The sequence below is a fragment of the Solanum lycopersicum genome, chromosome 9 (genome assembly GCF_036512215.1).
Source record: "Solanum lycopersicum chromosome 9, SLM_r2.1".
NCBI classification, from domain to species: Eukaryota; Viridiplantae; Streptophyta; class Magnoliopsida; order Solanales; family Solanaceae; genus Solanum; species Solanum lycopersicum.
Window position 1 is genome coordinate 19598121 of NC_090808.1, and position 13787 is coordinate 19611907.

At 34.9% G+C, this 13787-nt stretch overlaps 1 protein-coding gene across 1 annotated transcript; it reads right to left on the bottom strand.

Annotated features, from left to right (window-relative positions):
• Positions 1–10975: 10975 nt before the first annotated feature.
• Positions 10976–11526, bottom strand: LOC138338406 (uncharacterized). Its single transcript, XM_069289363.1, has 2 exons — positions 11347–11526; positions 10976–11212 (listed from the first exon to the last, which is right to left on the bottom strand). Exons 1-2 carry the CDS (start codon positions 11524–11526, stop codon positions 10976–10978), a joined length of 417 nt encoding a protein of 138 aa, XP_069145464.1.
• Between the last annotated feature and the right edge of the window lie 2261 nt (positions 11527–13787).

Consider the following 13787-nt stretch of genomic DNA (forward strand, 5'->3'; position numbering starts at 1 on the left):
TGTGAACAATCCATTCCCGATCTAATTCACACCAAATAAACTTTCCCACCAAAACCAATTCTCCCTAGAAACCTCCATTGAAGGTGAAGCTCAAGAACATCCCGGAGATTGTATTTCTATGGTTTATTTATCATGTTTTAGAGGTTTTCAACTGGACAATGGTATGGTGATCCTTCATCTCTAAGTAACATTTCAATTGGAGAGTTCTTCGCAAAGTTTTTCTAAGATATTTCAGGATCAAACTTATTCTTATTCAATCTAGCCATGGGTTCTTTATAAAAACCTTTTTAATGCCATAATCATGATTAATTGATGATAATGTGGTGGTATTAACATGAAAAAAATCCGATTGCATTGTGAAATCATGTTACTTCCCAACTCGATTTAGCCCTTGCATGGGCATTGTGATCATGGTGTTTATTCATTGAATTGTGATTCTATTTCATTTCATTGGTCATATTTAATGTTATTTAAGTATATTTATGGTGAATTTTTGATGCATGATCCAATTGGATCAATGTATGAATACTTGAACAAAACTACTTGTATGATCTATTTATTCAATGTAAGTTTGGCTTCTTGGTAATTGTTGTAAGATTTTGGATTGTTTAAGTTGCTTGTTTATAATGTTTTAGTTTAATGTCATCATGGAATTATTGATAGGAATCTTGTATTATCAAAGTTAAGAAGGATTGGCATGAAGTGATCTAGTTTCTTCTAGTTTGGTGATTGATAATATTATGTATGCGATGTGATCTCGATTTTAGGATAGACGAAGCATGATTCATTTTGAGTAATGATATATTTAGCTACTGCCTAACATTTACATTATTGTTAAAATATGATTGATTTTAAATTCCTTATGGAATTAGTAGTATTGCCTATTTCTTCTGCTCTCTCTTGAATGGATAGTTTAGTGCCTATGTTGGTATCTTGATCTTATAGGGATTTAAGGATGATTTCATTATGTTAAGTTTATGATTAGATATTCCACTAGATTCATTTTACTTATGAAATATTATCTATAATCCATGCAAATGAAATTGGTTAATGTTCTATGTCCTTCTACATTCTAGAATGTTAACGATGTGTTCTACTAGTTTGTAGCATGGCCTTGTAGTAGCTTATGCATGACTTCATATATGATTATTATGTTTTATATACTGCCCTATACTTTAATTGTTTATAAAATAATAGTAATGGTCAATGATGACCAAAGGATAAAGGATTGGTAAGGTTTGCCCAACTCTTCTACTTCTCTACTTCTCTATATTATTGTGGATGAAGCCTTGTATGACATTGTGTGGTATGGTCGACTTATGGTGGTAGTTTTTATCTTAATTTAAATATCTATGTGATGAGATCATGGCCTTGAAGGCAACTATACTATGAATGTGTGTTGGTGACGAATCACCCTACGTGAAGTGTATGCCTATTTCCCTATACTAACGATGATCTAGATTGTGTTGCTAATGTCATAAGAATGTAAATGGTTGTTTTAACATCATCTGCAGGTTCTTCTATTAATAAGGTATTTAGAATTTATTACCCCTACTCATGTACCTATGTGAATATGTGAATAGCTAAGGTTACGAGTCATGAATGTGATGTGAAAATTCTTTTGACTCCTATGTTAAATGGTATTGTGTGGTCTATGCTTTGTTGTGCATTATTGGTAAGAAGGTGTCTGCATCATGGTGTTATTTATAGCCACTATGTGATCATGTTGACCAATGTACACACACACTCACATATTATGCATGCTTACATTGTAGTAAAGGGTCATGGTGTGTAACGAAAGGTCTATCTCATATTCACTAGATGTCTACTACTATGCATGAAGGTAAATGTATGTGAAGTAAGTTATGTATTCAAACTAAGTGGGATGACTTGATAGGTGTACTAGTATGAGAAAGGGTATGGGACCTTATTTATGCATGGTACATGTGTACCTTGATAGGATAGTTCCTAGGTTTAGTTTGTATGTACATGGAAGTTAATGTATGAACATGTTATGAATGTGTCTTACATGATATAATGAGAAGTAAGTGGTATGATTAAGTATGATTATACCTAGTGTCTAAATGTGTGTATATGAAAGCATGGCTCATATAATTACACTTGTACAATTATGCATGAATAAAGTAAAATATTAATATGTGTGGTTTAAAGGTGTTATGTGAAAGGTTTGCTCACATGTATGTACACACACATGTGAATGATGATATCGTCAATTGAGGGGCAATTAAAAATTGTTCTCAAGAGTGTCCTAAACTAGATAGATGCTTAAATATGCTATGTCCATGTGAAAGATTCTCACATGATATAGGTTGATCAAAAGGACGTCTCATCTATAAACCTATGAGCTAAGCATATGAGAAGTGAATCTCCTAAATCCTATGTCTTATAAAGTAATGTAATGAAGACTTTTAATTAAAAGGGAACAAAGCTTAGCAGCGAGTAAACTTGAAAATGAAGGGTGTCCCTTCCCATTGTAGGAAGGTAGGTCACCATAGACCTCACGGTGTGGATAGCCTCATGACCCAAAAAGTTGTTAGAGTTGATGTTTCATGATGCCTCCATGTTCCATAACTATGTTGCCCCATTGTTTCTATAAACTTATATGACCTAATATGCTAGCATGATACTCATGTCTTACCTTGGCAAGTAAGGAACCCACCTTTGGTGTGAGGGGATGACACCAAATTCCATGTTTGGCTGACATGGTCTTATTGTTGGTTAATAATATAGTTTCCCTAAATTAATATGGATTATAGAAGTACAGTAAGGACTCCAACTAGGATGGCCTAAGGGTACTTGCTTAGTATAGGTTGCGGTATGGGTTTTCACCTATGCATTGCACAAGTTACACTTGAGGGAAATCCAAAGAAGGTGTTCTAATGCATGTATCCTCGTTTATGATTCTTTTGCATTCGTGTCTATATGAGTAGATGATATGCATGATATGAAGTCTAATATGATTATGTGATTATGGTTCTATGTGAAGAAAAAGAAGTATATATTCATAATGACAATAGCTTATTGTGAAGTCATTAAGCCTCTATCTTAAATGTGTCTATCATGTGCTATACTTCTATAATGATATGTGGTGACTTGTATAGTTGAATGTATGGTTTCCATGTAGACTTAAAGTGATGCACTGCACCAAGTATCAGTAAAAGGTTACTTGGAACGTCAAAGAAATTTATAAGAAAAGATTCAATGTAAAGTGAAAATAAGTTCATTGTAATGTAAAAGTGCTTCGATAATGTGACTAAAAACTTTCTCAAATTCTTATGTGATCTTATATGATTTTTGACCTTTAATATGTGAATGATATAATTTCTATTGTATAAAGGTTTTATGAAGATTTACTCATAAAGGCATGAAGTATGTTTTCAAGAAAATGTCCCTTTTAAATGCATGTTTTTGCGTGATTGACATATTTATTGCATTCCTGTACTAACTTCTTTCTTTTCTAATTTTTACACAAAGTGTAGGTTATGAATTCTTAAAGGATGTTTCTATGATTGATTATCTTGATATGTGAATTCCGAAGTTCAAGGAAAGGGATTTTTATGGTCAACGATTCCAAAGTCATATCTTTATTGTAAAGTCTTATAAGTTGTATAACTATGTATTATGTTATAAGGGTTGTGTCCCGATTGTACTCTTATGATGTTTTGTCTAGGATGACTAAGAGACTTAAGGTCTAAATATGTACTTATTGTATTATATATATATATATGAGGAAAAGTTTCTAGCGTATGAAGTACGATAAAAAGTTTTAAATTTTCCACTAAATTTACTATGGCAATGGGAAGAATGATAACTATAGGCATGTATAGGACCCCCGAGAGGTCAAGTAGCCATGTTACTTCGAGGGGGTTCTCCCCAGATGTTAAAACGCCCTATCATCATGAGCCTTGGGAAATTTGGTAAGAACTTGATTAGAAGACCTCTCCTTAAACCTAGGCTTGTCTTGGATATCAAGCCTACTCTTTGAAGAACCATTATCAAAAGACCTTGCCTTCTTGGCATCTCTAATATTTCACTTATCCCTTGTATCTTCTACTTTTTGAGCATGAACCATGAGACGAGGAATGTTCATATGGACATGTAGCATAACCGAATGAAATTCTTCCTTCAATTCATCCGGCACTCCCGTCACAAAGCGCTCAATTCATCTCTGGGATCAAAACAAAACAAGGAGCATAGTTTGACAATTTAGTGTATTTCAAAGAGTATTCAAGTACTCTCATACCTCCTTGATGAATCTGATGAATTCCACCACTTTGGCTTCCCTATTCTCCCTAGGAAAGAACCTATCAAGAAAAGGCTTCTTCAAAATCTCCCAAGTCACCCGTCCACCTCTTAAGGTCCTATTGTCTCTCCATTGACTCTACCAAGTTTGGGACACATCTTTGAGTTGATAAGTGTCTAACATGGCCTTCTCACCAGTTGTCAACCTCATAACATAGAGGATCTTGTAGGTTTCATCAATGAACTCTTGGGGGTCTTCATCCACTTTTTACCCATAGAAATAAGGGAATTCATCCTAGTGAAATCCCTCAAACGGGAAGCCATGGTGCCAATATATGGGTTTTCTTGGGGGACAACCTCCCGGTTGGCTTGGTCCGTCATTTCTTGAGATTGAGTAGTGACGTCTTGTGCTTAAGTAGTAATGTATTGGGCCAATTATGTAAAGGAAGCCCTTATGACACCATCCGTCGAAGATGGAGGATGGATCGGAGTGTGGTCATCATTAGCAAGTTCTTCAAGAGGAGGAACTTCTTGCCTTGGGGAGGAACTCTTGTATTGGCAATATCTTCATCAAGTCATCGAGCAGTTGTTCTTCAAGTATTTATTGACTATATTCACAATGAAATGATTAGATGCTAATGGAACATAGAGCCAAAACTCTAGAGGCAGGATATTGGATTTCCAAAAAAAGGAGAGTTTCCTAAGAATCTTATAGTTTCCTATTCATAAGGGTGGCTCCCATAACATTTAGGAATAAGAATCTACATAGACGTGGCTAAGTGAGACATCAACTATAAATATATTCAACCTCATGCTCTGATACAGAGTTCGTCACATCCAGGGAGCACACCCTAGACGTAACCGGCATAATAATCCTCTTTGAGAACTAAGACTAGTCTCTTAGCTTACACCATTAAATTCATATGTCAATATTTGCAGAAAAAATTAAAACTTTTTTATATCTATCATGAGGTTTACATAGACCTCTACCATACAAACATTATATATTCATATATAGTATACATAGAATCTTCGTATATGGAAGATTACTTAGTCTTCAAATTTTATTTCACATAGATATATAAGATATAACATAGTCATTAAATCGGATGTATCATCTTATAACCATCTAAAAAAAGTATAACACTTGGTCATAGACCATAAAATAATACAATAGGAGCCACATACATGCTATACAATCTTTAGCATTCAAATGAAAGTAATGAACATATTGCCTTTAAGACTAGGACCACATCTCCAAGAGGAACTTAAAATGTACTAGATTCCTTTACCTTGTCTACCCATGGTATTATGTAAATTTAGTTGTGGGTACTAATAAAGTAAATGTTGAGATTGTACTGATGTTTATTCACATTACATTGTGTGTCACAACTGATATAAGAAAAAAAAAGGAAGTCAATTACACAAAAAATCGGAATGGACTTACTACTACTAGAGTAACCTTTACAAACAGTACAACTTGTACATGGGATTAGCATGAGTGCATTTTAATGCATAATAAATCGCTCTTGTTCCCCTATAAAGTTGAGAATACTCGGTGTCCATCTCTGTCGGACTTGGAGTGGATTTTACCAATTCTAAAAATCATAGAGGATCGTAGAAAGGGTATTAAATGGATAAACAGTACAAAGCCTCTTTGACAGTAGAGAGTAATCCAAGTACAAGGAATAAGAAAGGAAAAGACAAAATGAAGAACAAGTGTTTGTGTGCTAGTGAAAATGGTGTTACTTGCAGGAGTAAGGTCCCTTTTATCGGGAGAGACATAGGTATCTGTGTGATTTAAGATTATAAAAATCATGGTTAAGTAATAAGGATCTCGCTTTCATTAGGAGCCATGTGGACGGGTTATGCTGTTAATGTTAGCTCACAAGTTCAAAATGAGTCTGTGCTGCACTTATTAAATTATCTAGTATACACAGGTGCGTACTTACAGGGCTAGGGCTTGTTGGCTCTTAAACACGATTCTAAGGTAGTCACCAGCATACACCTAGGCTATGGCCAGAACAAGTTACTAACATAATATAGGAAATTATCTTCCTCAAAAATCTACCCAAAATACGGGTATGACATGAATTATATTCACCAACATGATATAAACTACAATTCCTTGCAAGAAATTAACCCAAAAATAGTTCTTTCTGCTCATGTCTAAGAGATACTAATTAAATGTTGAAATGCTGGTTTTCCCATTAAAAAAAACAGATAAGGCATAAATTACTTCCTGATCATCCACAAACATATCTCTATGCACTTCGCTTGCTTTGAATTCATGTCAAGTAGCACTTTTCTAAGACACAAGGCTTGTTTGGCAGCAACTATTGTTGCTGAAATGAACTCAGCTTTAACCGTAGATTATGCAACAATATCTTCCATTTTTGAACACTAAGAAAATACCCATGAAGCAACGTTAAAACAATGGCCTGAAGTGCTATTCGTGTCATCAGAAGAGAAACCTTAGTCACTATTGGAATACCCGTGCAACACATACTTCCAATTTCCAGAGAATTTGATTCAAAAATTCAAATTTTCCTTCACATATGCTTATCACTTATTAGATGTTGTAAAATGAGAGGTTGTTTCAACATCCAACCAAACACAGGTAAAAAGTCTCATCTATTTTTTCACCATCATCATTTTTGCTCAACTTCTCCTTTTGATACATTGGAGTAGTTGTCTCTTCGTAATTTTTTATTCTGAACTTCTTTTTAAAAAATGTCTTTTGCATACTTTATTTGACAGATAAAATTTTAGTTTTCCTTGCTCGACTTCCGTTCCTAGAAAATACAACATTTCCCCCAAATTTATCCAGTCATAAGCCTATTACATATCTTCTTTAAATTTCTTAACAAGTCATCATTTGTTCCAGTAACCAATATATAATCTAATATAGTAAGATAACAATGAAATTGATTTATCACCTTGATATTGAGAGTAGCTTCACTAAGCTATTTTCTAAATCCTAGTTGCATCAAATGCTCAACAATCATGTAGTACCAAGCTATAGGCGCCTGCTTTAGTTCGTACAAAGGTTTTCTGGTACAAGCCATTTGATTGCAAATTCTTCAGGGTTTTGCAACAAAAATATCCTCATCAAGAAAGCCATTCAAGAATGTTGATTTAACTTCCAATTGGAACACTTTCCAACCCTTTTTGAATCTATAGATAACAAAATATGTTGGTTTTGATTCTAGCAATACGAACTAATGTATAAAAAATCAATGCCAAAAATTTGAGCATACTCTTTACAACAAATGTGGCTTTCTTCTTGTTGATGAAATAATCTGCTTTCAACTTGGTTCTTAAAATCAACTTCATTCATATGATTTTCTTTGCTCAGGTCTTTTCACAAGTTTCTACATCTGTTTCTTCTCAATCATGGTGAGATCATACTTAATTGCAACTCTCCATTTGGGGATCTTTTTCCACCTTCCGGAAATTTGTTGGCTCAAGGATAACTATATTGCATCTCTGATATATTTCATATAGATATGTTGTGCCTCTTACTTGGACATCATTCACCAATTAATCTTCTACAACCTTTTCCGCCTCCTCACTGCCATTCATCGGATAAGACTACGTCACCTAAATCAAGAAAAAAGAGGAAGGCGTTTCTCATTGTTGGCTAGCCTGGGCTCCACACCAGATTTTCTCTGTGCTATTTGCTCGCGGTTCTCGTTTGATACCGGATAAAGCAAATCTTGGTTTTCGTTTTCCTTGTGATGGACCTGGAAGAGGGGGTACATGTCAAGTATCGGCCTGGGATCACGTCTTCTTAGGACTATTCTAGATGTAGAATTCAATTTCGGTAGTAATATCAATAGTAGAATTTTACTTTATGCAATTAATGTGGGTTTTTCTTCTTTCCAGTTACATTATTCATCTTCCATGAAATACACTCTACTAATAACTTATCACAATATTCCTTGTATGAGGTTCAGAAATAATGTAAGCCTTAGAAACAATGTTGTAACAAAAAAATATTCAAGATTTTCTTTTATCAAACTTTTTTCTTTATCTCTATGGCACATAAGTAAAGCACATGTATCCAAACACTTTGAGATTTTTCAAAAAAAAAATTATAACCATACAAGACTTCAAATGGTATCTTACCTTCTAATTATTTTCCCAGAAGAAAGTTGAGTAGTGTCATGCCCCAAGCTGACAACCTCCACGTGGCGGACACCCAATGACCATTGTTGGCCTTGAGCGGGTCCTTAACCTGACTTACTTAACTTAACGGAAAACTTAACTTAAAATTAGAAGACATTCTAATAAGGTTATTTGAATTAAAATATCTTGGAAAAAATGACAATACTAAAGTCTTATAATACAATATACGTAAATAAAAAGAGACTCAAAACTGAACTATTTGACTGACTATCTATTCTATGAAACCTCTATACTAGTATGGTAAATGTTAAGACAAACCCCTCAACATTCAATAAATGAAAAGACTAGAATGCAATAAAAGATTCTCTAAGAACTCAAATTGGTTCAACGAGGCGTTGGAAACTTATCCTGGTTACCTACGTTTCCATCATGAGATGATGCACATCAACTGGCATCAGTACATTGAATGTATGAATATGCAAGTCGGAATGCTAAATAAAAACACAAACTCCAAAAGAATAAGATGAAAGACTTACCTTTGCTTTGCTCAACTCATATAAAACCAAACATAATATAAACCAATAAGTACACATGCAATATATTTAAGGCTTATAAAATAGTGCAAACAACTCAGTTCATTCAAGAACATTCAATAAAAAACTTAATTTTAATTTTATATGAAAGTAATATAGTTTTTGTGGGAGATTCTTTAACCGACAACCACAACTATGAGCCTAAGTGGTGATACAACATCTTGCCTACGCTACCAGAACTGTCCAATACTTTGTCATGGCATAGAATTCCTTAACTTAGTAAATCTACTAGCTTAATTAATGTGATCATCTTAAAAGTTTTACCCGTTAATACCTATGATGTCTACATTGTTTACATGGAGACTTGAGATAGTATGAATTATTATCTTCACATCGGTGCTCAATACTACTCCAAAAATAAACTTTAGCTCATTCTTTTAAAATAACTTCCTTTCTCTGGGTTGAGATAATTTGCTCGACACTTTAGATTTAAAAAGATCTCTTGGGTTCAATGTATCACAGTACACCACAAAACCTTGAGCACATTTTAGTAACGTCAACACTGGGGTAGTAGTCAACCTATTCTCAATTCCTGAAAACTTTTCTCACTAGCTTCAAACTGTTGGAACTGAACTGCCTTCTAATTCAACTTTGTAAAAGGAAATGAAAACCCCTCACCAAACCTTCTATGAAGCCATCCAAACTGAATAAAATCCTCATAGAAGTTTGGGACGTGGGTCTAGACCAACTCTGAAATAATTATATCTTTTAGCTGTCAACTCTAATCCCATCGCCAGAAAATAAGTGGCCTAAGAATGCCACAACATAAGCTAAAACACACACTTGGAGAAATTGACATACATCTCCTTATATTTAATTGTTTGAAGGATTATCCTATGATCACTAGAATGATTTTCTTCATTTCTTGAATAGATTAGTATGTAATCAATGAAGATGATAACAAACATATCTAAATAAGGTTTGAGGACTCTGTTCATGAGAACCATAAATGGTGATGGTGCATTGCTCATCCCAAAATACATAACCAAAAACTCATAATTCCCATATATGGTTCTAAACGTTGTCTTTGGAATGTCATATTCCCTATTTCTTACCTAATGGTAGCCAGATCTGAGATGAATTTTTGAGAAACAGGTGGTACGCTGAAGTTAATCGGAAAGATAATATATCCTTGGGAGAGGATATTTATTTTTTTATAGTAACCTTATTCAATTAGCAGTAGTTTAGACACATTCTAAGAGAACCATCTTTCTTTCTCCCAAACAAGACTAGAGTGCCCTAGGGTGAGACAATATATCAAGTGAAACCTTTATCTAATAGATGTTTCCACTCTTTTAACTTCGCTGGTGCCATTGTATATTGAAGAATAGATATAGGATGAGCCTAAGGAATGATGGCTATGACGAAGTCTATTTCTCTCTCAAGAGGGACTCTTTGTAGACCATCTGAAAAAACTTCAGGAAACTCCTTTAGTATAATAATTGACTAAATGGAAGATACCTCAGAAATTGAGTCATTAACTCAGACTAAGTGATAGACACATCCCTATGAAACTAATTTTATCACCTTAAGATATGAAATGCAACGATCCTCAGGCACTGTTGTACTACTACTCCCCTCTATGACTATCTCATTAGTAATTATAAACTTTACAAGTCAATTTATAGAATCTATTGATGCATAACAGGCACGGAGCCTATCCATAGCTAGAAAGACAAAAATATACCATGTCTAACTCCACTAGGTTAGCCATGGTGTTCTTGTTATTGATAGAAATAGGATAATCATGATAGACACTTTCCACTAGAATATACATTCCAACAAGTGTAGAAACACAGAACGGTTCAAAAAGTTTCTCTGGAAGAACCTCAAACATTTTTGCAAGATAAGGAGCTATAAAACATAAACTTGATCCTGGGTCTAGTAAAACATTATTACCAAAAGTAAAGACTTTAATCATGCCCGTGACAAAATCTAGAGAGTTCTATTGCTCTTGGCGGCTAGTAATTACAAAGGTAGTTTATCCGTTAGCGAGTACCAGAAGTGGATCTTTTAGGTGCATCCATGTCTAGTGGAATAACTGATGAAGAGTGGTTCTTGTTTCTCGAATTTCGACTATCTTGCTTTTTCTTAGGGCACTCGCTCATGATGTGACACTCCTGACCACATTTGAAGCAACATGGTTGGGTTCTACCACACTTAGCACAGGCATTAGCCAAACTTCTTCCTTGTGCCACACTTCCTTCATACTGTGTTGGTCTAGCCTTTAATATTTACCAATTCTATCCATAATGCTCACCTTTGTTTCTGGGCGCAGGAGCACTAGTAGATTATGGTGCAGGGCCCTTTTGTGTATGGTTTGGCCGACTCAAACAATCCTTATGCTGCCTAAACTCACTGAAGTCTTAGATTTCTTGTTCCTATACACCTCTCTGTCCCTCAGCTTCTCCCTTAAAACTTGTTGCACATAAGCCATTAACCTGAATATATCCATGTCTCCTATCAACATTGCAGCTCTACCCTCTTTGCTTGAAGAACGACCCAAACCAGCGACAAACAAACTCATTATGCTACTCATGTTTTTAACCTTTAAAGCTTCATAGCTGGACATCTGGGTGAACTTCAACCCATATTCATGTACACTCAAGGAGTCCTATTTCAATAGGAGGAACTCTTGTACTTTCGCTTCTTTTAGTTCTTGGGGAAATAAATGCCCTAAGAAGGCTTCTTCAAAGCAAACCCGAATCAGACGTGGTGCATCCTCATTAATGCCATCCTTCTACTAATACAACTAAATCCTAGCTACATTTTTCTATTGATATGCAGTTAGATCAACCCTTATAGCATCAAAAACATGCATTACATAAAAAAACCTTCTTTAGCTCCTCAGTAAAATTCTCTGGATCCTTAGTAGTGCTTGAATCAGTAAAACTAGGAGGATTCATTCTCACGAATTCATGAATCATCAATGAGTTACCGTCTTCTTGTAAAGTTCCCCTTTGTTTACCGACTTATTTAGTCACTACTTGGCTTAGTATCCGGATAGCCTTGGGGAACTCAACATTTGTTACTTCTCCTTAGGGTTGCACGTTCGGTGCATTAGGTACCTCTGCTTCCTCAACATTCCTTCTGGCTTGATGATCTCTTGATGCTCTTCATGGAGGCATGATGATCTCAAACACGCGCAAGCAAGAATTAGAGAGAAACTTTTTAGAGATAAACTCTAACGCACAAAAAGGAATATGAAAGAAGTGAAGAATTTCCTAAATGTCACAGCCTCTTAATCATAGATGTGACACACTTCCAATTGATGAATAAATCTCTATATAAAAGACTTCATGGAATACCTATGACTTTTGAAATCTATGCTTTGATACCAAATTTTTCATGCCCCGATCTTACACCCTGGACGTGGCCAACAAATAATGAGTATTGCTGGTCTTGAGCGGACCCTTGACCTGACAAACTTAACTTAGCAGAAGATATAACTCAATATAAGAAGACATTCTCATAAGTTAACTAGAATTAAAATAGCTAGGAAAAAATGGCATTTAAGTCTCATAATACAATATTTTTAAATAAAGAGAGACTCAAAACTAAAATATCTATCTAATGAAGCCTCCATACTGCTACGATAAATGATGGGAAAAACCCCCCAACATTTTATAAATGAAAAGACTAGAAAGAAATAAAAGAGTCATCTGGAATGCAAGGAGTCTAACCATTGACTTTCAGTGCTCAAACAAGATCAATGAGGCGCTGGGTGCTAATCATGGTTACCTGCGTCTGCATCATAACACGATGCAGTCCAACTGGCATCATTACAATTAATTTACGAGTATGCAAGTTTAATTGATAAAAAATATGTCAATTAGATTTATTGGGAGGTGTTGATATACCTTAGAACGAATTAAAAGGGATAAACTATGACAACTAAGTGAAAAACGCAGATTCACGTACGCCATGCCACCCTCAATCCACTGAGGCCAGATTCTGGCGGACCGGTGGCGCACTACACCAGGCCGCAGTATCAGAGCCCAATTTCTGGCGCACTGTAAGAGCGACGTGCTTGACCTACCTATGTTCATCTAACAGATTTTTCAACTCATTTTTCCATCTCTAAACCCTCCAAATCTCCCTAATTCTTTAACCAAAGACTTGGAACTATTGGTACCCTAAATATATACTGAGTTGAACTAAAGAAAAACTCTGAGAAACAATAAACAATCCACAATAGGCACCCAACATTTCAATCAACAAGAATTCAATATTTTTCTTCAAGAATATCAACATTTAATATGGAATCAACTAATAGATTTGCTAAATTGAATCGAAATTGTGTGCGGGGTTAAATAACCAAACACAAAAGATCTCACATACTTTAATAGGGATCACCCCCGACGAATTTCAATCAAAAATCTTACGAGAAACATTTATTTTTCTTCCTTCTCTTCCTCTCTTCTCTTTTATCCCAAGCACTAATCTTGAATGTTTTTTTCCAAAATTGACTTGAGGCTTATTTTTACCGCAATTAAATTCTTCAAAATAATTAAGAAATATTTGGGTGAAAAGACAATTTTCCCTTAAATCTGGAATTGGACTTTTCTCACTTCAACTACCCAATTTCTGATAGTCATATCTCCCTCAGCCGATATCAAAAATACACAAACCAGGTAGCGCTGGAAATATATCTTCAAAGGATTTCCAACAATTTAAACAATTACCTCTAAATCATCATGAACTAGAAATTATGGCCAATTGAAAATGACCAAAACTTCTTTCTTAAACATCGAAAAATTTCAGATTTCTCCTTTCTTTCCAAAAGTGAATACTTTTAGT